This window comes from Channa argus, chromosome 5 (genome assembly GCF_033026475.1).
Source record: "Channa argus isolate prfri chromosome 5, Channa argus male v1.0, whole genome shotgun sequence".
Classification (NCBI taxonomy): Eukaryota; Metazoa; Chordata; class Actinopteri; order Anabantiformes; family Channidae; genus Channa; species Channa argus.
In genome coordinates this window covers 11,135,516-11,157,204 of record NC_090201.1, presented here as the reverse complement: position 1 = coordinate 11,157,204, position 21,689 = coordinate 11,135,516, and the positions used below count along the sequence as shown (strand labels likewise).

At 40.4% G+C, this 21,689-nt stretch overlaps 2 protein-coding genes across 5 annotated transcripts; both read left to right on the top strand.

The window, feature by feature from the left end:
* Nucleotides 1–2: 2 nt before the first annotated feature.
* camk2n1 (calcium/calmodulin dependent protein kinase II inhibitor 1) lies at nucleotides 3–3,108 on the top strand. 3 transcript variants are annotated; one of them, XM_067505734.1, is made up of 3 exons: nucleotides 3–143; nucleotides 739–981; nucleotides 1,811–3,108. In XM_067505734.1, exons 2-3 carry the CDS (start codon nucleotides 813–815, stop codon nucleotides 1,882–1,884), a joined length of 243 nt encoding a protein of 80 aa, XP_067361835.1. In that variant the 5' UTR covers nucleotides 3–143; nucleotides 739–812; the 3' UTR covers nucleotides 1,885–3,108. The 3 variants fall into 3 exon arrangements, with proteins under 3 accessions (XP_067361835.1, XP_067361836.1, XP_067361834.1); XM_067505735.1 differs by having other exon boundaries at nucleotides 102–242; XM_067505733.1 differs by lacking the exon at nucleotides 3–143 and having other exon boundaries at nucleotides 254–981.
* A 12,279-nt stretch (nucleotides 3,109–15,387) lies between these two features.
* Nucleotides 15,388–21,482, top strand: ddx19b (DEAD-box helicase 19b). 2 transcript variants are annotated; one of them, XM_067503265.1, is made up of 12 exons: nucleotides 15,388–15,621; nucleotides 16,135–16,174; nucleotides 16,251–16,337; nucleotides 16,474–16,609; nucleotides 16,825–16,917; nucleotides 17,061–17,163; nucleotides 17,296–17,410; nucleotides 17,534–17,711; nucleotides 17,872–18,109; nucleotides 18,286–18,448; nucleotides 18,944–19,135; nucleotides 19,372–21,482. In XM_067503265.1, the coding sequence occupies exons 1-12, from the start codon at nucleotides 15,553–15,555 to the stop codon at nucleotides 19,431–19,433; spliced, it is 1,476 nt and encodes a 491-aa protein (XP_067359366.1). In that variant the 5' UTR covers nucleotides 15,388–15,552; the 3' UTR covers nucleotides 19,434–21,482. The 2 variants fall into 2 exon arrangements, with proteins under 2 accessions (XP_067359366.1, XP_067359367.1); XM_067503266.1 differs by having other exon boundaries at nucleotides 15,389–15,609.
* The last annotated feature ends 207 nt before the right edge of the window (nucleotides 21,483–21,689 follow it).

Genomic DNA, 21,689 nt, shown 5'->3' with positions numbered 1-21,689 from the left:
AAGTGAAAACGGCGCAGGCCCTCCGGATTGAACTGGAAGTGCGCCATATGGGGCCAAAAGTCACATCTCAGTCTATGGAAATACTGCCATCCTCTGGTAACGTCTGACTCGGTGGATACAAGGATTGTTCAAACCCCGTTACGGTAAAATAAACAGTACAATTTGTAAAACTGTAAAGCAGGTTGGAGGATTTGACATCTTTAACTCGTCGGGTGGTGGCGCGTAAACGACGTTTAACAAAGGTCTGAATTGGCTCACATTCACGAGCCCTGTTTGAATTTAAAATCGTTATTTGCTTGATTGCATTTGGATCCCGGAGAGTGGAGCACTGGTACACCGCGACTCCAATTGGAAGCGTCTCTGGGCTGCACCAGAAAACCCCCGTACAGCTCCCACGACAGGTCTCCCCGGGATCCGTGTTTTGCATCGCTCCTCAATTTGCATTTCTTCCTCAGATTTTCCGTGCGACGGGTTCAGCCGCTCGAAACCAGCGGGCGCTCCACGGCTCCATTGTACGCGCGCCTCCATTTCCAAAGCAATACGCACAGAGAGAAAAAAAACTCTGGAATTTTTGAATAATGTTGCCGAAGCCCCACGAGCGTGGAAACTGAGGACATTTTGATTTACTCTTATTTCTGTTGCGCACCTACGGAGACAGACACGTGTCTTCGGGGTAAACAGAAAGGGCTTGATCGTGACAGCAGATTACATTGTTTTTCCCCCTTTTGTTTGTAATAGACGGCCGAGTTCAAGCTTGGCGACGACCTATACATTTCAGTTTGTGCGCCTTGGTGACAAAGACGCATTTGGAGATGTCGGAAGTGCTGCCTTTCAACGAAGAAAAAATGAGTCATTATGGAAATGAGGGCGACGAGGGACACCTTTCCTTCACCTGTCGTCTTCAAGACACCAACAACTTCTTCAGTGGCTCACAGAATAAGCGTCCGCCGAAACTCGGACAAATAGGCAGGAGCAAACGGGGTAATTATATAATTAAGGCGTTTTCTTTTGTATGGTGATGCGTTGAATGCGCACATAGGTTAATAGTAGACCACAATAAGGATGTCTCCGTGTGAAGCCAGAGAGACAACACAGTTGCCTTGACATAGTCTCCCATAGAGTGTAAGATCAGAGAAAAAACGCTATTGAGTGCATGTTTATTGAGTGTATGGGTTTTTAAATATTCCATTCGCATTGCAACACAAGTTGCATGCGCAATGCGTGCTGTTAAATTCTCTCTAAATGCAGCTGTACCGAGTTATGCTGAATGTCCCCTTCCCAGGGAATGGTTGGGACGATTGAGATTTAACTACCGTGTAATTACGATTTTGTGTGTTTGCATGATCCACTCAGGCTGTCTGTGTTGCTCTTATGTGCCTTGCATTGTTGATGAAACCCATGAGATGGTCCTTGAAAACTGAGGTTCACTTATGCTGGGACAGACATGCACAGATACACATTTCATAGTGTATCTGTGCACATAGTGTACAGTCACAGCATAGATAAACATGGAAAAACAGACAGACATGGAAGAATTGGCATCTGTAGATGCACAGCGAGAAGACCCGCAAACATTCACACATGCACTTTTCCAAATGTGCATCAAACACAGAGACACACACAATCCTGCTTATGGCTGTCTTGCTCTTTTTACATGGTCGTACTTTCTCATGCTCGTACACATCACTCCTGCTCATTACAGCACAGAGCTAATAGTTGCGTGTTTTAAAGCCCTTCTGCCAGTGAATTTTCAAGACGCCACACCATAATGAGCCCCCCCTCCATTAACTCTCTCCCTTGTCATCCACAGTTGTGATCGAGGATGAGAATGGTGACAATGAAGCACTGAAAAATGGAACAGAGAAGACCACATCAGAGGCTTAAAGTGCTCGAATCACGACCCCCCAAAAAAAGACACTTGTAATTTTTTATGGCGATATTTACCAGTTTTAATCCAAAGACACTGTATATAAGCACTTTCTCTCATGTGGCAGCAAGCAGCACTTCCACACCCTCCTCTTCCAGTCAGTCATGGCCATCAGGGTGACACACACTGGTAGGGGCGGGAGATGGCGACGATGGAGACCCCCAGGTGCACCCCAACAACACACACACACACACACACGCACACACATGGACACAAACAAACATACCCTTGATTATGGGGTATCGCCATAAATTCCAAAGTGGCAGAAGACGGGGGGGGGTCAGCAAGGTGAGGGATGGAGGCGATGCTGTCGAAATGCAGAAATCAGGGACAGGATACAGAAATAAATCTTATATAAAAACTAAAGCACACACTTCTCCTATATCGTATCAATCAAACCTATGGTATCATTCTTTCTGCTCTTCATTTTGATTGAAGACGAATGAATAACAGAGTTTGTAAATATGGAAAGGGTAGCCCATATTTTCTTGCACAAAGTGGGAATTGGTAAACTGATTAGTTTTTTCTGTGTTGAAGACTTTATTTATTGATTCTTTGGAATATGTCTTTGCATTGACCTAAGGCCAGAGGGAGTGTTTCTTTTTTAATATGTCAAGAAAACTTTGAGCAAATGAGAGTGATATTTTTTTCACTTAACAATTATTGATGTTGCCTGAGTGTTTTTTGGTTGTTTTTTTGTTAACATATTTTGCAGCTAACGAGTCATTTATATAAAGTGTACCTCCCACCTGTTTGTAAGCTTCCCGGGCTTTCATCTGGATTGGTTGATACTGTAATCTGACTGTACACACCCTATTGATAAACTATTTATATTGCATTGTGCATTATCGTGTGTGCCAAATCTCATGAGGGATATACTGTACCGAACAACTTGTTCTTTTTTGTGCTTTATACATTTACTCATACAGTTCAGTTTTTTGTTGGGTTGCCATTTTTTAGGGCTCTTTCTTAAAACACTGAAATACCAACTCATGCATGGCAAATATGAAATCATGCATGCACGGCAGAAGTTCTGAAACTCTTGTGTATTCTTGAAGCACCTCGTATACAGCTTTGAATGACAAACCTCGAGAAACAGTCTTAATTCTGCGTTGTACTGTATGGTTCACACTGATTTGTACAGTGGCCTAATATCTTGTAATAAAGATTATGACAAAGTACTATTTACTGTTTAGTGTTGATTGTGGTTTACAATAAGGAATTATGTATCTTGATGTTGCTTTTGTTTTTTTAACTGTTTTAAAAACTGTAGCAAAAACACAAATCTAGTTTTGTATCAGAAAGGTAAAGACACTAGGAAATGGCTTGGCTGACTTTTGGACATGCTCCTTGTATAGTTTACACTGCTGTTACTGGTTTTCTTATCTGGCTTCCATGGAAGGTCAAGTCAGCATTTTCCACTGTGAGAAAGTAGCATCCCATCCCTTGGAAAGATTATGTATGGAAAGAGACAAAAGTGGGAAAAAATAAGAATGGGTAATCCCATTGGGAATTTGAAATCTACACATTGTCTTGATGTGTTGAAAGGAGAGTTGAGACACAGCTTGGATAACTGTGCAACAGACTATCATCTCATGAAGTGCTACAGTATTGCAAATGATTCTGTGGGGAAAAAATGTACATCACTGCTTTCCAATGCAATAAATGTCTGTTTGCATCTAAAATCTCAGCTCCTCTCTTTAATGAAGTCCTCACCATTACTCCATTGCCAGAGATGTAAATGGTGCAGGGGCACTGAGGCATAAGGAACACTGATGAGACCTGACATTTCCAACTCTGCTGTGGTGTCTAAATGATTCATGTTGTGTGACGAGTCTCTGTCAGCTTCTCAAACCGCGAACAGGCAAGATGTGTGATGGAACACATACATGTTAGTGTTATGTTAGTGGAGGTTCCAGTTGGTTTTCACATCCAACTGGAACCTCCACTAACATATTGCTAGTCTCTCTCCCTTACCAGTCTTGACAGACATGAAAGGGGCTGCCTGGGTCCGGTACCATGGTAACAGATGCACCTTGCACTCGATGGGTGCAGCGGTGGGTTTTGGTGCAGGATCGTCATCCCTGGAGCCCCGGCTTGATACCATCGCTATCTTTAATGGAATTTTCTCCATTCTCTTATCTCTGCCCTCTTCTCTTAAGACCCCCTATTCAATCAGTGGCGTGACCGCATTATCCTGCCAAAATAGTCCCTTTTTCCAAGACGGCAGTCAACCATGACAATAGCGCCTACTGCAGTAACATCCTCACACAGGAAGAGAGGATGTTACATTTAGAGAGCCACGCTTTATGATTATCTTAGTGGTGTGTCCTTTCATCCAAAATGTTGCAGTGGAAGCTTGTCAAGTTTGGCAGTTTTAACATGGAGTCACACACTATATCCATACAGTCGAACCTGTACTACTCAACCAGTAACATGCTGCTGATTATTACACAGATGGAGAGAAAAAGAAACTCTTTACAGTACTCCTGCTGCACATCTTAATTTGGTGAAGACAATTTGGTAAAGCCTGTAATGTTGAGAATGTGCGAGAACAATTTTTGAGGTTCATATCTGCCATACACTCGATTAAGATATCTTTTTTCTCTATGTTTAGTATTACATCCTTACGATTTTCAAAACTTTTCTCCCCCCTAGGTCAAATAATTTTGCCATTTTTGCAACAGATATCAGGGAGAAATTCAGGGGATTGAGCACCTGACCAATGCATCTACGGATGTGACTCATAGGAAGTAGAAGAATAATCATCTGGATTTCTGAATTCCAGGTGCATTAATTTCAAACACTGCACAATTTCACTAAATCTCAATATTCATTACAACTTAAGGCCAAACAGTAGAAAAACTGTATTGGTGAAGAGGAACAGGTGCCCTGTGAATACACACAAACACTGACTGTAAGCTAAAATTTGATTGACAAGAATCAAACTGTCCTGGCATTTTGAAGGATTTCACTTTTGCCTCTTATAAATTGAAAAAATAAAATAAAAAATTCAAATGATGTAACAGCAAATACACAAGTTAAAAAAAATAAGGAAACAGCACTGATTATGATCATAATTATTCAAGATTTTGTATTGTAACATAATTAAAATAAGCAATAAAATTGCCCATCTTTAAAAAAACATTTATAAAAGAAAGGAGAAAAGAGAAAAATGATAATGGCTGTGTAGAAATAACTACTGTGTGGTTTTCCAACATTTATCAATTAAAGTCTCAACCAGTAGTCTATTATGTTGTTCTCCTAAGATGTCATCAACAACCACATTTCTCAGGAGGAACTCAGGCTCCAATATAAGCACCAAATGATGGACCTTAAATGACACAACATTGAGACATACCATGAGAAGCCTTATTTAGCAACAATCTACAGTTGATCTTCACCTCTAGCTGTGTCTCATTCTGATGTTCTTAGATATTTAATATTATTTCTCTATGATGTTTGTCCCTCACTTAAAATCCGGTGGGCAGGAAGTAGATAAACGTTCTTAATGTCTACCTCTATCTTCATCAAGAGCCATATTGGGAGAGTATCTCAAAGGCAGGTTTATGACCCAAACACTATAGCTGCACACACACACACACACACACAACACATTTTCATTAATCATCACAGTCACCGAGTTTTGTAGTGAAGAGTGTTCGAGAGTGTGTCACTGGTGCCGTGAAAGGTGTGGCTTCAAGTCAAGATCTGGATAACTGTTAGGTTATGCAAGCACTGGCAGGTATAGAAGAAGAGCAAAGGAGAAGAGGAGGATCAGCAAGGTAAGAGAAATAAACACTCAGGGAAGAAAGAGAGGGAGGAAAGCAAACAAAACCAAGGAAAACCGCACCCTTTTAGCTCCCTGTAAGCTGCACACACACATGGTTACACACTGTGTGCACACTCTGGCCTGTCTGATTCTCCCAGATAAACCCTCCTCTCCTGTGGATGCCTGAATCTGACCTTTTTTGTCATTCCAGGGAAATACCCCCTGTGACCTCACACAGTAAACCACTCCCTGGGAAAATCACCTTGTCTCTTTCTTGAATGAATAGCCTTTACATGATGCAGTAGTGGAGTTTGTATGGCATGCAAATGACTGAGGAGACATTTGCATTTCATTCCACCACATGTATGCAGATGTTGGTGTATTTATTCACATTTTGCTATTTTTTGTGTGTGATACATATCAGTTTCTACATGGCTCTGTGTGTGTGTGTGTGTGTGTGTGTCTGTTCTTAACTGGGAATTCACAAGGACAGCCACCTATAAGTGGAAAAAGGGAAATGCATTCCTGGTTGGAAAAATAAATTAATATCCCCTTTAGCCACCCCATGAGAATATTCTGCCTGATCCTGTGCGGGATTTACATCAAGTTTGTTTTTGGCAGAGCTGGAGTAAATGACCACACAAACAATCCTGCCTATGATATGATGATAACAAACTACTTTGGTTGCAGCTAAATCAGGATTGCAGGTGACGTCAATCTTTCAAGCAAGTTTCCTCTCAGATATCATTCCAGCTTTTATTCAGCTCCAAATTCTGTCACTGTGTACCCTGCCCTCATGTATTGTTCTTGTCTGAAAAAAATAAGAGTCCACATTTTGGAGTGCTGTGGCTGGGTGAGAAAAATGAACAAACATTCAAAAAGACAAAGATGGAAGGACCATTTCACATTAACATTAAACACTGTCTCTCACTGTTTTCCAAGGAACGTGAGAAGAGCTGGAGAAAGAAGGAGGGAGAAGGGAGGGCAGCAGATTGGAAGAGACCAGGAGAGTGGCACGAGAGGAGATGAGGAGATAAGAGAGATAGAGTGCTGCGAGAGAAGGAGGAAAAGAGAGGGATAAATAACAGTGTGAGTACAGGAAGAGAGAAGGGAGAGAGAGAGAGAGACATGGGCTCAGTATGACAAAACGAATGGCAGGGAGGAACAGTTCAGACCAACCAGATGGTTACTATAGCAACCACATCCCCAGTCTCTTACTCTCCATCTCTTGCTCTCTGCCTAGTTGCTTTGTTGCTGCTTTAAGTCTGTGAAGGGAAACCAATGGCTGAGAGAGAGAAAGGGAGAACTTTTTTTCATTTTGGTGCAGTGGCATCGTAAAGCATCATAACCAACTTTACGTACTTGTGTGACCACTTGTGCACATTACGACATTGGTTCATTGCACGTTGGCTGTGTTGTTGAAAGCACCATGTCAACTGTGGCTTTGTCCATGCAACAAGCCTCTGTATGTGTAAATGTCAGGAATGACTGATCATAAATTCTGCAGCAGTGCAGAATCATGACCAGTTTAAGAGAAGAGGGGCTCCTGTGACCCTAAAACATGCCATGTTACCTTTTGACCCCACCTTACGCTACAACATGTATACATCTTTGTACTTAAATGCCCGTTTTGTATTGTGCTGTGCTGTAAATACCACTGACAGATTGAGATGCTATAACCTCGGGAGCAGTTCACTCCAGTTTTTTTACGCAGAATGGGCATCGGATGTCTCCTCTGAGATCGTATTTGTCCCTGCAATAAGCAAACCCCCATTGAAACACCCAAAGATACAGTTTAATACCACGCATGTATGCATGCCCTGCACACACAGCAGGAAAGCAAAACAATAAAGGAAAGAGCTGTGGACCCCCCAGCTAATCTCATGCATGGAGATCCTTTTCAAAACAGAACAAAATGGTGGGCAATCTCTCAGTGGCAGAGTGGGTCTCTGCAGGGCCCCCGGGGTGGGATGGCATGTAACTGTGTACGCGTGCCTCCTGAATAAAAGATGCTGACCTAGATGGAAACCCGCCATTGGTCACTTAATTTGTTCTACAAGCGTGATTGGCTCTTGGCCAAACACACAACGTAGCTGTCCAATTGACTGAGACTGGAGGTGGTCAAGTACAGTATTATGCAAAAATGTTGCAAACTTTCATTGTTAATCCAACACAATTGCATCAGTTTAGCAGGCAAAATAATTGTATGTGTTCCTCGAAATGTCGGTGTAGTGAATATTTTTTAAGCCCATTTATAAAAAGCCCATTTTTTCACCTCCAGGGCCTCATCTAGCAAATGTCTTCAGAGACAAAATCATAGAAGAGAACATGGAGCCTTTTAAGTTGCTCCATCATCAACTAACATTACACAGCTCACTGATGCAGACTGGATTCATGCAATGTGCCAGCACTGGACCACGAGGGATTAAACATAGTACACATGTCAGCAGGTCTGTGAGCATGGATGAGCCCAACTGAAAAGGTGTTTTGTATCAACATTGTACTGAGACCTTCTTCATTATTCATTTGCAATTTGACTGCGCGCCATCAATAAATTATTAAGGAATTTAAAATTGTTGAGCTGAGGCTTGACAGACTTAAAGCTCTTTGGCCACGGTAAACGAATGAACACAGCCGCATGATTGCCATTGACAGTTGAACTTCAGTCTGCATGAGCGAACCAAAACCCAGCTTAATTTATTTCAGGTTTTTCAAAGGACTCCAGGCAGTGGAGCCACACCACATATTATGTAATGATCCAGCTGTTTGTTGAGTGAATTAGTTAGTCTTACTGAAAGCGGGATCTCCTTGGAGAATGGAGGGAAGCTGGATCCAGATGTTACTGGATGCCCTGCAAACCTTGGGACTGACACTGTGCAAAATCCTGATAGCTCAGCCCAGCACAGAGATTCTTCTGTGTTACATTTTGTCACACCTTAGCCACAAAGTGACCTTTGGTATCAGCCGCTATCAAAAGCTAATGACAGGCTTACTGGCGGAATACTGTGGTCAACACTGTGGGACTGTGAACCACAGACAGATTTCTTTTTAATTAATATTTCCTGCCCACATCTAGCTTGACACAATGCCTAACACTCATTTGATAATTCCACAAATAATTTGCTATAATAAATAAAAGCAACAGCCTGACGCAGTCAAGATGTTAAAATCTGACTGCATGCATAAACATGACTAATAATACTGATCTTTATAGCTTTCCCTTAATTAAACACACAGATATTATTAAAATATTCATTCCTGAGACATAAAGGCTAGAGCTCTGACTCTGACAACAGCAAGCCATTCTATCCCCATTGAAATTCCTTGGTGATGTCCACTCTGCACCATCAGCCTCTCAGGCTAAGCCTCAGGAATACCAACCAGCTGTCAGCCCCTTAGTTTTTCACTCTCTCCCCTGTTGTCTTGCCTCTCTCATGCTATCTCCCTTTCCCTTTCTCTGTGCTCTCTCTTGTTGACAGAAAACAAGTGCTGCATCACCATTTTAATTTGGGCGTGGGTGTGCAGGTTGTTTTTATTTTCTCACTAGAGGTGCATGGAGCAAGCAGTGAGGAGCGGTGAATTAATAATCAGGGGTATGAATCTTAATGTCTCCTACGAGAAAAAAGAAAGTGGGGAGAAGAGGTCTGGGAGGAAATCCACCCTCAATCTCTCTTTTTCTGCCTCCGCTTGTCTGTCTTTCACGTACAGACCCATGAATACAGCTTCTGTGTTTACATAATTTGTCTTCCTTTGATTGTGATTAATTTGTTGACTATAGACAACCAACAACCTTAGAAATTCCATGTTAAAGACAGAGAGAAAAAGAAATGGGAAACAGACATCTACTGCTACTAGTGCAGTAATTCCTTCATTCTCACACACTAGCTTCCCTTAATCAATATTAGTATCTGAACAACAGAGTAAACTAAAAATATAAAAACTATCTTTATAGAAATTTTGACAGTGAAGGAAATGATGAATCATATTTGACTCTCCCCACAAAAAACTTAAAAGCATCATCAACTCTATCAACATTTGCTTTGTTTAAAAACAGTAAAAATCATCTGAACATAGTAGGTCCTAGTATTAGGCAAATGCAACCTCAGATGAACCACAACATGTAACTTCTCCACTTGCCCCTATTTCAGGGCATTCTCATTTCTTCCTTCAAGCTTGTGTCTTCTACCAGAGGCCTGGGAGGATGAGGGTCCTGCACAGTAGCTGTTCATAGTACAGCACTCTTCTGGAAAAAGATCTCAGATGGTGTTATTGGGGGTCACAGCCCCAAGTATTCCAATTACCACAGTGACTACTTGAGCCTTTTCTAACTCCATTTTAGCCCTTGGTATTTCCCAATCTTCTCATGTTCTTTCTTCCTCACGTTGCTATCATATAGGATTGCTGCATCTATTACAACAGCCTTCTTCTGTTTCTCCACAACTATGTCCGGTTGGTTGGCCCTGACCAATTTGTCAGTCTGTATCTGAAAGTACCTTAGGATCTTAGCTTAGTCATTCTCAACTACCTTTGGAGTTGTGTCCTATTTTGACTGTGAGACTTCAGGCCTGTACGTAGCAGAGATGTTTCTGTACACTATAGCCAGCCACATCACGTTCCACATATGCCCTGCCTGCCAGCCGACTGTTATGTGCTGGATTGTCTCAGGGGCATCTTTGCACAGACTGCACCTGGAATCCTGCCTGGTATGGTAGACCCCCACCTCTGATGATCTTGTACTTAGACCCTGTTCCTGTGCTGCCAGAATTATTGCCTCTATGCTGTATTTTAGTTCAGCTTTGTGCAGCCACTGGTAGGATTTTTCAATATTTGCCACTTCTTCTATCTACAATAAGGGGTTCTTCCATAACGTTCTTCCATAATGGTTCCTCATCTTCAGGTTTCTGCTTCCTGCAAGCCTATTCAGTTTGCACGTCATTACTTGAGGTCATGTTCCCGATGTATTTAAGGGTCTTTGTTGTTTCATCCTGACTCTGGGATGCTCTAATCCTCGACCTCCTTCTTTCCGCTGAGTGTCCAGTCTTGATGCCAGATTTAGGGTGAAACCCTCCATGTATTGCAAGGAGCTTCCTTGTCTTGATGTCAGTGGCCCCTTAGACAGTTTATTATGCCAGCAGGGAATCTGATTGCCGACAGGGCGTAGGTATTGATACACTCCAGTCTTAGTTCGTCCCATTCAGCCCATTCTTAGCAATTGCCTTTCTTTCTGTAGGTGTTTTGCAGTTGCTGAATTCCTTGTGGTCCTCATTTTCCTGCAGCATCCCATGGTATTTATAGCTCTACTCCACATCTGCTATTGTCAGGTTAGTTTTTAGGGTGAACCCAAGTGCAACCAAGTGGGAGGGGTTAGGATGAGCAATTAGTTTTATTGACAATTATAAGGAAAAACAATAAAAACACTAACATAAATTCTCTCCTACAAGGAGGACAAACTGCCACTATATTGGGAGGTGAACACCATACAAACACATAAACCAGGGCTATAGGAATTAAGTATCTCCATAGGGAAACCAAACTTAAAACCAACAAGGATGGGGCTAATTAACCGAGGAGAAAATGAGGGAGCTAGCAAGAACTAAAACAACGACACCAGGAAATAACAAACACTGGGAGAGCTAAACATGAACGTAACACCTTAACTAGACAAACCCACACTAGAAAACAAATACACATAAGTGTAAGGCGAACACACAGGAGTCAGGAGTCCAAATACAATGAGACGGATGAGCCAGGAGACATTGCATTGATAACAAGGTGAAACAAAGATGATGATCTGACACAGAAACCAAAGGGAGAGCTGGGTTTAAAAAGGCAGAGGAACAGGTGAAAACAATTGTGAAATGAACTGGGAACAGGAAATGGAGAAAAGAGGTACAAAATAAAAGTCCAGGACGGGAAGTGAATGTGAGTGCCAGATCATGATAGCTATGTTGCTTTCTGGTAGTACAATGCCCTTAGTTTTGGCTACCTTCCTTTTTCTTGTTACAATCTGACCACCAGTCTGACCACCAGTCTGAATGATGTTCCAATGTCCTGATAGTACATCCTGGTGGTCTGGATCAGTGCATTAATGTCTCGTTTAATGCTGGCATACAGCTTGATGTCATCCAAGTAGAGGAGGTAGCTGATGATTGTTCCAGTCTGTTGTTGGCCATTAATGGTGATGATCAGGTTGAAGTGGTTCAGCCCTATGCAGAACGACGTCTTTAGTTACTAGTAGCTGGTGCTTTTCTCCTCTGGTGTCCTTTCTGGTAAGTGTGAATGGTTACATATAGTTGTACATTTATTAAAAAGGAAAAACTGAAGTATCACATAAGTATTATAAAACTAGGGTTCAAGTTAGGGCTCTGGCTGGGCCACTCTAGGACATTCACAGACATTCCTGTGTTGTCTTGGCTCTGTGCTTAGGATCGTCGTCATGTTGAAAGGTGAACCTTTGGCCCATTTTGAAGTCCTGAGCTCTTTGGAACCGGTTTTCATTGAGGATATTTCTGTACTTTACCCCATTAAGCTTTTCCTAAATCGTGACCAGTTTCCCAGTCACTGCTGCTAATAAACACTAGCATGATGCTGCCACCACCATGCTTCAGTGGAGCAATGTATTGGGCAGGTAATGAGCCGTGCCTGGTTTACGTTCAAACTTGGTTTCATTAGACCAGAAATCCTTGTTCCTCATAGTGTCAGAGTTGGTCAGATGCTTGTCTGCAAACCCCAAGTGGGCTTTCATATGTTTTGTACCGAGGAGAGACTTCTGTCTAACCACTCTGCATACAGTATGCATTGTAAGCTGTGAGGAATTCTATAGCAAGGTGTGTGCATTTCCAAATCATGTCCAATCAATTTAATTTACCACATATGGACTCCAGTCAAGGTGTAGAAACATCTCAGAAACAATGTAGAGAAATGGGAGTACCCTGAGCTAAAGTTCAAGTGCCTGGATAGTTAGGATAATGTGATAATTTAGCTTTTCCTTTTACATGAATTTGCAAACATTTTTTAAGATTCTGTTTTCCCTTTGTCATTATGGGGTAGAAAGTGTAGATTAATGAGAACAAAATGAATCTAAACATTTATAGAATCAGGCAGCAACGTAGCAAACTGTAAAAGTGAAGGGGGTCTGAAAACTTTCTGAATGCATTGTATGCATGTGTGGTTTATATTATGTATTTTATGTGTTTCTGGGCAACGTTTCTATCTTTCTTCAGTCTGTCCACACAGAAAACTGCGACCACTCCACTGTGATATCCGTTCTGTAATATTCGGTGTTTGAAATGAGTCCTTATGTGGCAATACAAAAAGCCTTCTCTCTGTGTTTACCTAATTCTCTGGAGAACTCAAACCTTACTTTTACTCTTTCAGTTACCATGGATACCTCCAGCAAGGCAGCTGATTGGAGGCAACAATAAACTCATTTCTTTCAAGCCTATGACAAATTTGTCTCCAAACTGAGAAACTAAGAGACTCCAAGTATCTTCTCTCCCACACTGAAACACACACACACACTAACATAGCCACACACATATATGTAGATAACTTAGATTGACGCACACAGCAGTGTTGACCGTTGGATGACAGCGGAACAGAGATCAATGTAATCTCCTTGAGCACAATCCAAAGCCACTGTCATCATCTATCTGTCTATCCCAGTGGAACTGGCAAAATGTGTGAAATCAATTCTGCATTCAATTAAGAAGCAGCCAGCCACAGCAGTCTAGCTTCAGAGGTGACCCCGAGAGCTCCTGCACGGTCTTTAGTGGACTCCTGCTCTGGTTAATAACCTGGTTTTCACTAAAGTAGCAAAATGGGAAGGAAGTTTTATTGATAATGGAGCACCTAACTGTTCACAGTAATAAGTTGGTCTTCAGATGAACAGTAAGACCCTCAGTTCTGTACTGCACAAAGAGAAAAGGCCTAGTTTGACATTTTGTTAAATACACAATTTATTTTCTTGCTGTAGGTTAGATGAGAGGATCCATACCACTTCATGTTATACTGAACAACAACAGATTGCAGCTGATTAGCTTAATAAATGCTGGAAATACTGTATGTAACTCTGTCCAATGCAACAAATCCCTCCTACTCTGGAGTTCACTATTGATCATGTTATATATATATATATATATATATATATATATATATATATATATATATATATATATATATATATATATATATATATAAACTTAACTTACTTAACTTATTTCTTAACTAGGAATGTCCCACTCATAACTCCCAAAAAAACACAATTTGTAGTTTTTAAACTTTAGATTTTGCAAAGGGCCAGCCTCATTTTTTCTTACCCATTTTTCCATTTTATGTTAAGCCAAACTAACCAACTTCATTTCTAACATAGAAATATGAAGGTAATGTCAAATATGACATTACACTTCCACCAAGACAGCAATCAATTGTATTTTCTGAATAACCTAACAATAATCTTAACTTGATCCTTAAACTACGTTCTAATCCATAATTTTTACAGACTATAGGGATTTCAATTCGTTCCTAAAATACACACAAGCCCTAAACATTATAAATGCACAAACATACATTACAAGTATCTCAGGGTCCTTTTTTAAGTTTGTTGACTGTAATTTAAAAAAAATTGATTCGTTTTATACTTTATATTTGTTGTTTCCCCTCAAAGTTGGAGTGGTCAAAGATATACACACAGCTCAACACCAATAAATTACACTTTCAAAGGGATTTTGAATTTTTTTTCTGGGATGCAGCCTCTCTCACTCAGTACTAGCTTTTTCTTCAGGATTATGATTCACCGGTTGCATCACTGGAATTCATTCATGCTTCAGATTTTCTAAATTTGGTGGTTATGTTATTTTGGATTATCGCCTCATTATTACAATAAAGCTAGTGGAGATGTTGTTGTTTTAAATAGGCTTTACAACAACAGTGATCTTTTTGCAAGGACATGACAAAATATTGTGACCCTACATTTTTGTACCCACTTCAGGAAATCTGTAGAAATTTTTTCTCTAAGAAAGTAATGCATGGTAATGAGAAAATGTGACTTATTTTGATGCAGAGTTGAAATGAGATGAACAGGGTCTTTATTTACTGGCAGCAGTTCACTATAAATATAATTTTGTAATTCATCAGCTACACCCAGCCCCATCACCTTAAGCCCTTACCAATCCACTTTGTTAGTTGTGCATATTACCAGAATAATTTGCAATAAACCAAATTTCTACAAACTAAGTGCCACACACTAAACTTGTGATCTGAGGCTCTGAGACAGTTGGTAATACTTTGTGGTTGATACTCCACTCACAAGTTACTGCGTGGCCCCTACTTTGGCTCATAAATAAAAAAGATCTACTGCATCTTTTTCTGTCTTTTTTCTCTCTTTTTCACTCTCTCTCTCGGTGTGTGTCAAGATGTTGATATTCTACAGCCATTTAAGTATTGCATTTGAGACGATTATGCAGAACGTTTTGACGCCACCTAGAGGCTAGATAGACTAATATGTTCTGGATTTATCCTCTAATATGTGGAATATTAACCATAAATTAAAAAAAGAAAAAGAATAATTATGTTAAATGCATTGATTTGAGTTTTTAAGCAACACGTTTTGAAAAGGTATCGCTAATATTTGCGAATTTCTGTAACTCGCGTGGGAACTTTCATCAGGCTCGGAAGTCTGTTGCTGAGCCGCTGCTTTCTGCCCGGACGTGTAAGCGCTTGCAAAGGTGCTCGGGAATCGGCTTCGGCACGCCATTGTGGAAATTAGTTACTTTCCTACTACCGACTCCCTACACTGAGTTAGCGTTCCCGGTCAAGTTACCCTGACAACAGTAACAGAAGAAACTGCCCCACAATGGCTACAGACTCCTGGGCCCAAGCAGTGGACGAACAAGAAGCAGCGGCGGAATCGGTAAATCTTAACGTACGCAACACGAGCTAGCGTGTTGTTGCTTGTTTGGAGAATGCTTTGGCCTGTTCTGCTATATTGGTAATAACCAACGTCCCTTTTGGTATTCTATTTTACATCATACATACGGTGGATAGTCATTACTCTATCCACGAGTAAATTGGCCCCTGTGGCAGCCGATCTTAGTAAAGTTTTTATTTACTAATAAACGAAAGTACCGGTGCCCAGTAGTTTGGCTTCTGAGCTAGGCTACGTTAGCACTAGCTGGGATCTTGCGTGCTCCATAAGTTAACGTTAGCTTTAGCAGCTTGCTAGCTTGCGCTACCTTGTAGCTGTTCAGCAAGCGAATGATGCAAGATGCTCCAAAATAGCTCTACTTAAGATGGAGAAGTACTGGCTTAGCTTTACTAATAAAGTATTTACATGGGAGAGAAACTTAATTTTAAAACCGCCCCCTTCTCTCGCGATGGCAAACATGACTGTGTACAAAAGTACTTGGTAAACTTTTCCCGATGTTCCTCCTTACAGATCAGTCACCTACAAATAATAGAGAAACCAGAAGAAAATGGTAAGTGCCAATTGCTGCATATGGTATAAGATGCAGTATTCAGACTATTAAATAACTATAATTTTATATATTGCAGGCACAGCTGCATATAAAACAGACTCCAGTAGTGCAACTGCAAAGCCAGAAGCTGAAGGAGAAAAGAGTACAGATGATGATGACAAAGGTGAAGCTTTTTTTTTTAAAAAAAATAACACTCTCTGTGATATTCATCCTCTGGTGAATTTGTCTAACTTGTTTGTCTTTTGCTGAGATACTTGGTTGTCTCATGACTTGTAACAACAAAACTTTTTTTTTTTTAGATGACAAAGCAGCACAGTCATTGTTGAACAAGCTGATCCGGAATAATCTTGTCAATACCACTAATCAAGTGGAAGTTCTTCAGAAAGATCCCAACTCTCCACTCTACTCTGTTAAGTCATTTGAGGAGCTGCGACTGTAAGTGAGCGTTCTTTGTTTATTCGTCTCTGCTTGGTATTTATTGTCCCATTTATTTACTCACTCTTGATGTTTTACAACTGTAACATTTCTATTAGAACCCATAGTTTAACTGCACCTGTGTTGTCTCTGCCTGTCCATTTATTGGTTATTTATTAATCAGTATGCTCAAAGTGGTACAGACATTACATTTGGCTATTTTCTCCTGGCTGCAGCAAACCACAGCTACTTCAGGGTGTATATGCCATGGGTTTCAACCGGCCATCCAAAATCCAGGAGACTGCCTTACCTATGATGCTGGCTGAACCGTAAGTATCCCTTACACTGTATGGTAAGCTTGTGAAGAATCTGTTGGCCTGAACTTACATGGTTATGTGAGGTGCTCTATGCTCAAAAAAACAACAACATTTTAGCACCTGTGATCTAATTACCCATTTCCTTCTCTTCCTAGTCCACAAAATTTGATTGCCCAGTCACAATCAGGAACAGGGAAAACAGCTGCCTTTGTCCTGGCCATGCTCAGCCATGTAGACCCCAACAACAAATATCCTCAGGTTAGTATTCACTTATCCTTCTATTCTAGAAATATAATATTGCAAGTCTTAAATTCCTTTTATTGACATGTGTGACTTACCATTTGGAAATAATAAATCTCCCACCCACCCCCCATTTTATATCTCTCTCAGTGTCTCTGTGTGTCACCTACATATGAACTGGCACTTCAGACTGGCAAGGTGATTGAACAGATGGGCAAATACTATCCTGAAGTCAAACTAGTCTATGCCATCAGAGGAAATAAATGTAAGGCCTATTTGGTTCCTGTAATGCTTCATATACTTTATCATAGATTGGATTGTTCCCATTCTTGCACCTGAGGTTTTTTTTTTTTTGCAAATTAATGAGAGCTAGTTGTGTCTGTTACAGTGCAACGCGGTATGAAGCTGCAGGAACAGATTGTTATTGGTACACCTGGTACCATGCTGGACTGGTGCAGTAAGTTCAAGTTCATAGACCCCAAGAAGATCAGGGTCTTTGTGCTGGATGAGGCTGACGTCATGATTGCAACACAGGGACACCAGGACCAGAGCATTCGCATCCAAAGGTAAGAAGAAATAAATAAAAATTAGTCATGTGTGAGTTGGACAAGTATAAATATATTCACAGTAACTAAATAACACATTTTCAAAGCTGAGCATATTGGTTGCTAGCTTCTTTCCATTTAAATCTACTGATCTTTTACTTCTCTGTTTCCTGCCTCACAGGATGCTGCCCAAGAGCTGCCAGATGCTGCTGTTCTCAGCCACGTTTGAAGAGTCAGTTTGGAACTTCGCCCAGCGGATTGTGCCTGATCCCAACATTATCAAGTTGAAAAGAGAGGAGGAGACGCTGGACACTATTAAGCAGTACTATGTGCTGTGCAACTGCAAGGAGGAGAAGTTCCAAGCCCTCTGTAATATCTATGGAGCTATTACCATTGCCCAGGCCATGATATTTTGCCATGTGAGTTCACATAGAAGTATGGCTGTGCCTTTTATTTTATAAACAAGCAGGTTTCTAATTTTTCTTCTTGTTGCTTCTCTAAGTGAAGTGTGTTTTTTACATTTTTTCCTGTGTTAAGTAACAGCTAGTTAGATTGTGAAGTAGCTACAGTATGTTCTACCTTCTGTGTGATCCAGACAAGGAAGACTGCAGGCTGGCTGGCAGGTGAGCTGTCCAGAGAAGGACACCAGGTGGCGCTGCTCAGTGGGGAGATGCAGGTGGAACAGAGGGCAGCTGTCATTGAACGCTTCAGAGATGGCAAGGAGAAAGTCCTGGTCACCACAAATGTTTGTGCTCGAGGTAAGGACAAAATATTAGGAATGGTAATGTAAATTAAAAATGCAATTAAAAATTTTAGTAATAGCTGATGTATTAAACAGTGGTAAAATAGATATAGAAATAAGATGTGGAAAAGGTGGATTGATAAAGTTCACATATTACATTTACACACAAATGTGTAACTCAAGATGTATGACTTCAGGAAAGCCCACATGTAGTATAACTTGTGTTCCCAGTGCAAACCTTAAAATAGAAATCTAACTTAAAATGTTTGCTGTTTTTGATATTTCAACATTTTTAAAATTTCACAGATTCACACTCTTGCTTAGAATAATTAGTCAAAACCTGAATGCATCAGTATCATGTGTATCAGCTTCATCGCTGTGAGCTACCCTGGCCTGCATGGTGAGCGTAATGTACAGCCAGTAAAATTAAGTGGAGCTGTGTCAGTAGGTCTAAACTATGAGATGACAACTATTAATAAAATAACTTTCTGCTTGCTTGTTTTACCATTAGGCATTGACGTTGAGCAGGTTTCTGTGGTGATCAACTTTGACTTGCCAGTTGACAAGGATGGTAATCCCGACAATGAGACATACCTGCACAGGATTGGCCGCACAGGTCGATTTGGCAAAAGGGGGCTGGCCATCAACATGGTGGACAGCAAGATGAGCATGAACATCCTAAACAGGATCCAGGAGCATTTCAGTAAGTCTGACAACAGCGAGTCACCTTTCTCTCTCATACACACAAACAGATGATCAACTTGATAAGATGCATTTCATCTTTTTGGCATGTGAAAGAACTTGTAATTACTATATATTGTTGGTCTTAAAACACAAGTACTGATTCTTTTAGAGATGGGGGTTTTTCAAGGTCCTGAGCTGCCACATGTTAAACCTCTAAATGAGCTCATCCGTATTCTATGGTTGTTTTCTCTACAGATAAAAAAATTGAAAAACTAGACACGGATGATTTGGATGAAATTGAGAAAATCGCCAGCTAAAGAAAGTGGCATGATCACACAAAGGATGCCGACCCGACTTCCCCTTCCTCTCCTCGCTCTCCAAGGACTGTATGCTCCTACAGTGTTTTATGCTTTTATTTTTTTTAGCTGTTGGAGAAAAGAGCAACACCACAAATGCAGCATATGTTTACATGTGGATGTCTTCTCTGAGTGTTTGTAAGAACATACCCCATTTCACTCTTTGTACTTCTTTAAATAAAGTTTATGAGTTTATTGCTGTGTATCATGATGCTGCAAAAGCAGGCATAGTCGGCTTTATTTTACTAAACACGTGGATTAAGAACACTTTTTGGTGTTTGACAACGTTGGTGGCATGATGCCAACAAAATTGTTTTGAAGAGGTTCACAAAATCCTTTATGGAGAAATAACAATTTCTATGTGCCACAAAGGTGTTTTTGTAATTTTAAACAACAGAAGTATAAAAGAATGTAAGTGTAACAAGAAGGCTATTACAGCTTTTATTGTGCTTTTTATATCTACTGAAATCAGTACAAAGGGTGAAGTTGGGTATACCATTGGTGTGGTAGATTCATTATGTTTTTGAGATGGTGATGGTTGGGATTCCAGGGTCTATGCAAACTTATTAACCTGTGATAGATATTCTCATATTCTATCAACCTGTAATCAGATGATGTAGATTAATCCTGAATTAACCTCAGCTTTAGCATCAGGGTGTGTACTCAAATGTCAAAAAGGCTGCCTAGAGTGATAATACACTACTAAGTCAAAGTCATAGATGTTTGTGTTTAGCCAGTAATTAATCATTAGCCATCCACATCACACATTATTATTGCGAAAACTTTTATGGCTATTATCAGGATGTGCTTGGCGCCACTGCCGAGCGTCGATCATTGTTCTTTTCTTTCCCACAAAACCTCATTTTTATTCAAAATGTGGCCATGAAAGTCTGATGTGATCAGTTTCCCTTTGTGTCTCCTACAATCTTCTCAATCAGGGTCTCCAATTTGACATTAGCTTTGTTACATTCTTCACCAGACTGTGCTGTTACTGATTGTGAGTTTAAAAAATACGCAATGCCTTCCTCAAGTGCATTTTATACACATATGATTTTGTTATTGATATTGTAAGACATTGGGCTTAATATTCTGACTAACACTTGAAATTTTGATTATATATTGAATTATGGGCATCTTTAGAATGTGTGAATTATCTTGAAACCAAATGTTGAATTGACTTGAGGACCTATGCCAATCAGATTCACTGTGTTGCTCAAACATAGTCGTATGGATACATGTACATGTGTACATATTTAAAATTTAGGTTAAACAAATTTTATTATTGACAGTTGGTCACTTCTAAGAAGTGCAAAACATTCCTCGAGAGGTTCAATTTTGACAGACGCAGCACTATGAATACAATGAGCCTAATCAGTGGGTGACTGTACAAAATTATGGACATTGTGTAATATCTGGTGTGTTTGATCAATACGCTGTAACATTAAGAGCAGTAATTGGTCAGTCTGAACCTTTTGTCTACCACTGGCAAAGAGAAGATTGCTGGGGGTAGTCTGGTTTTAATGGATTCTTTATGGACAACTTGCTGAAAAATCACTCAACTCAATGAACAGATTCAGCCAAATTAAGCGCAAATGAGTGTGTGCTGAAAATCCATGAAAATGGTCTTCGAAGACTTCTGGATAAATAAGCAGTGTATGCAGTTGTTTTTTTTGTTTGTTTTGGACATCTGGATGTATACATTATGAGTGAGAATGTGTGCACTTTGTTGATACCACTGTATGAGAGCAATGGACACACAGCAGTTTTGCCTATAGAACTTAACACTTCTCCACATGTTATATACATTGATAATTGTGAGAACCTACAAAACCCAGTTCATACACTTACACATAGGAGTAATGATGCCAAACTAGGCTCAAAGCAAGTTGTAACCTGAAGATCATCTGAAGACAGTGATAGGTCCAAGGTCTGTGGTATTCAGTAGCTGAGCTGCATTCATGGACAATTATGTATTCTTAATATGCTGAATTAAAAGAATATTTAGATGTTCATCTGTATGCAGTCTCATGCTTATTTATGGAAGTGTGAAAGTAGATTTGTTAAACGCACTCATTAGGGCCACTGACTCAGATACCGTCATTGAAGGAAAACTAAAGTATATACACTAATACAAATACGCTCAGTTAATCCATGTCAAACCCTTCAGTTTCTAGCCTGTCTCCTGTGCCCTAGGGCTCTGTCCTGTGGCCCTTTCTC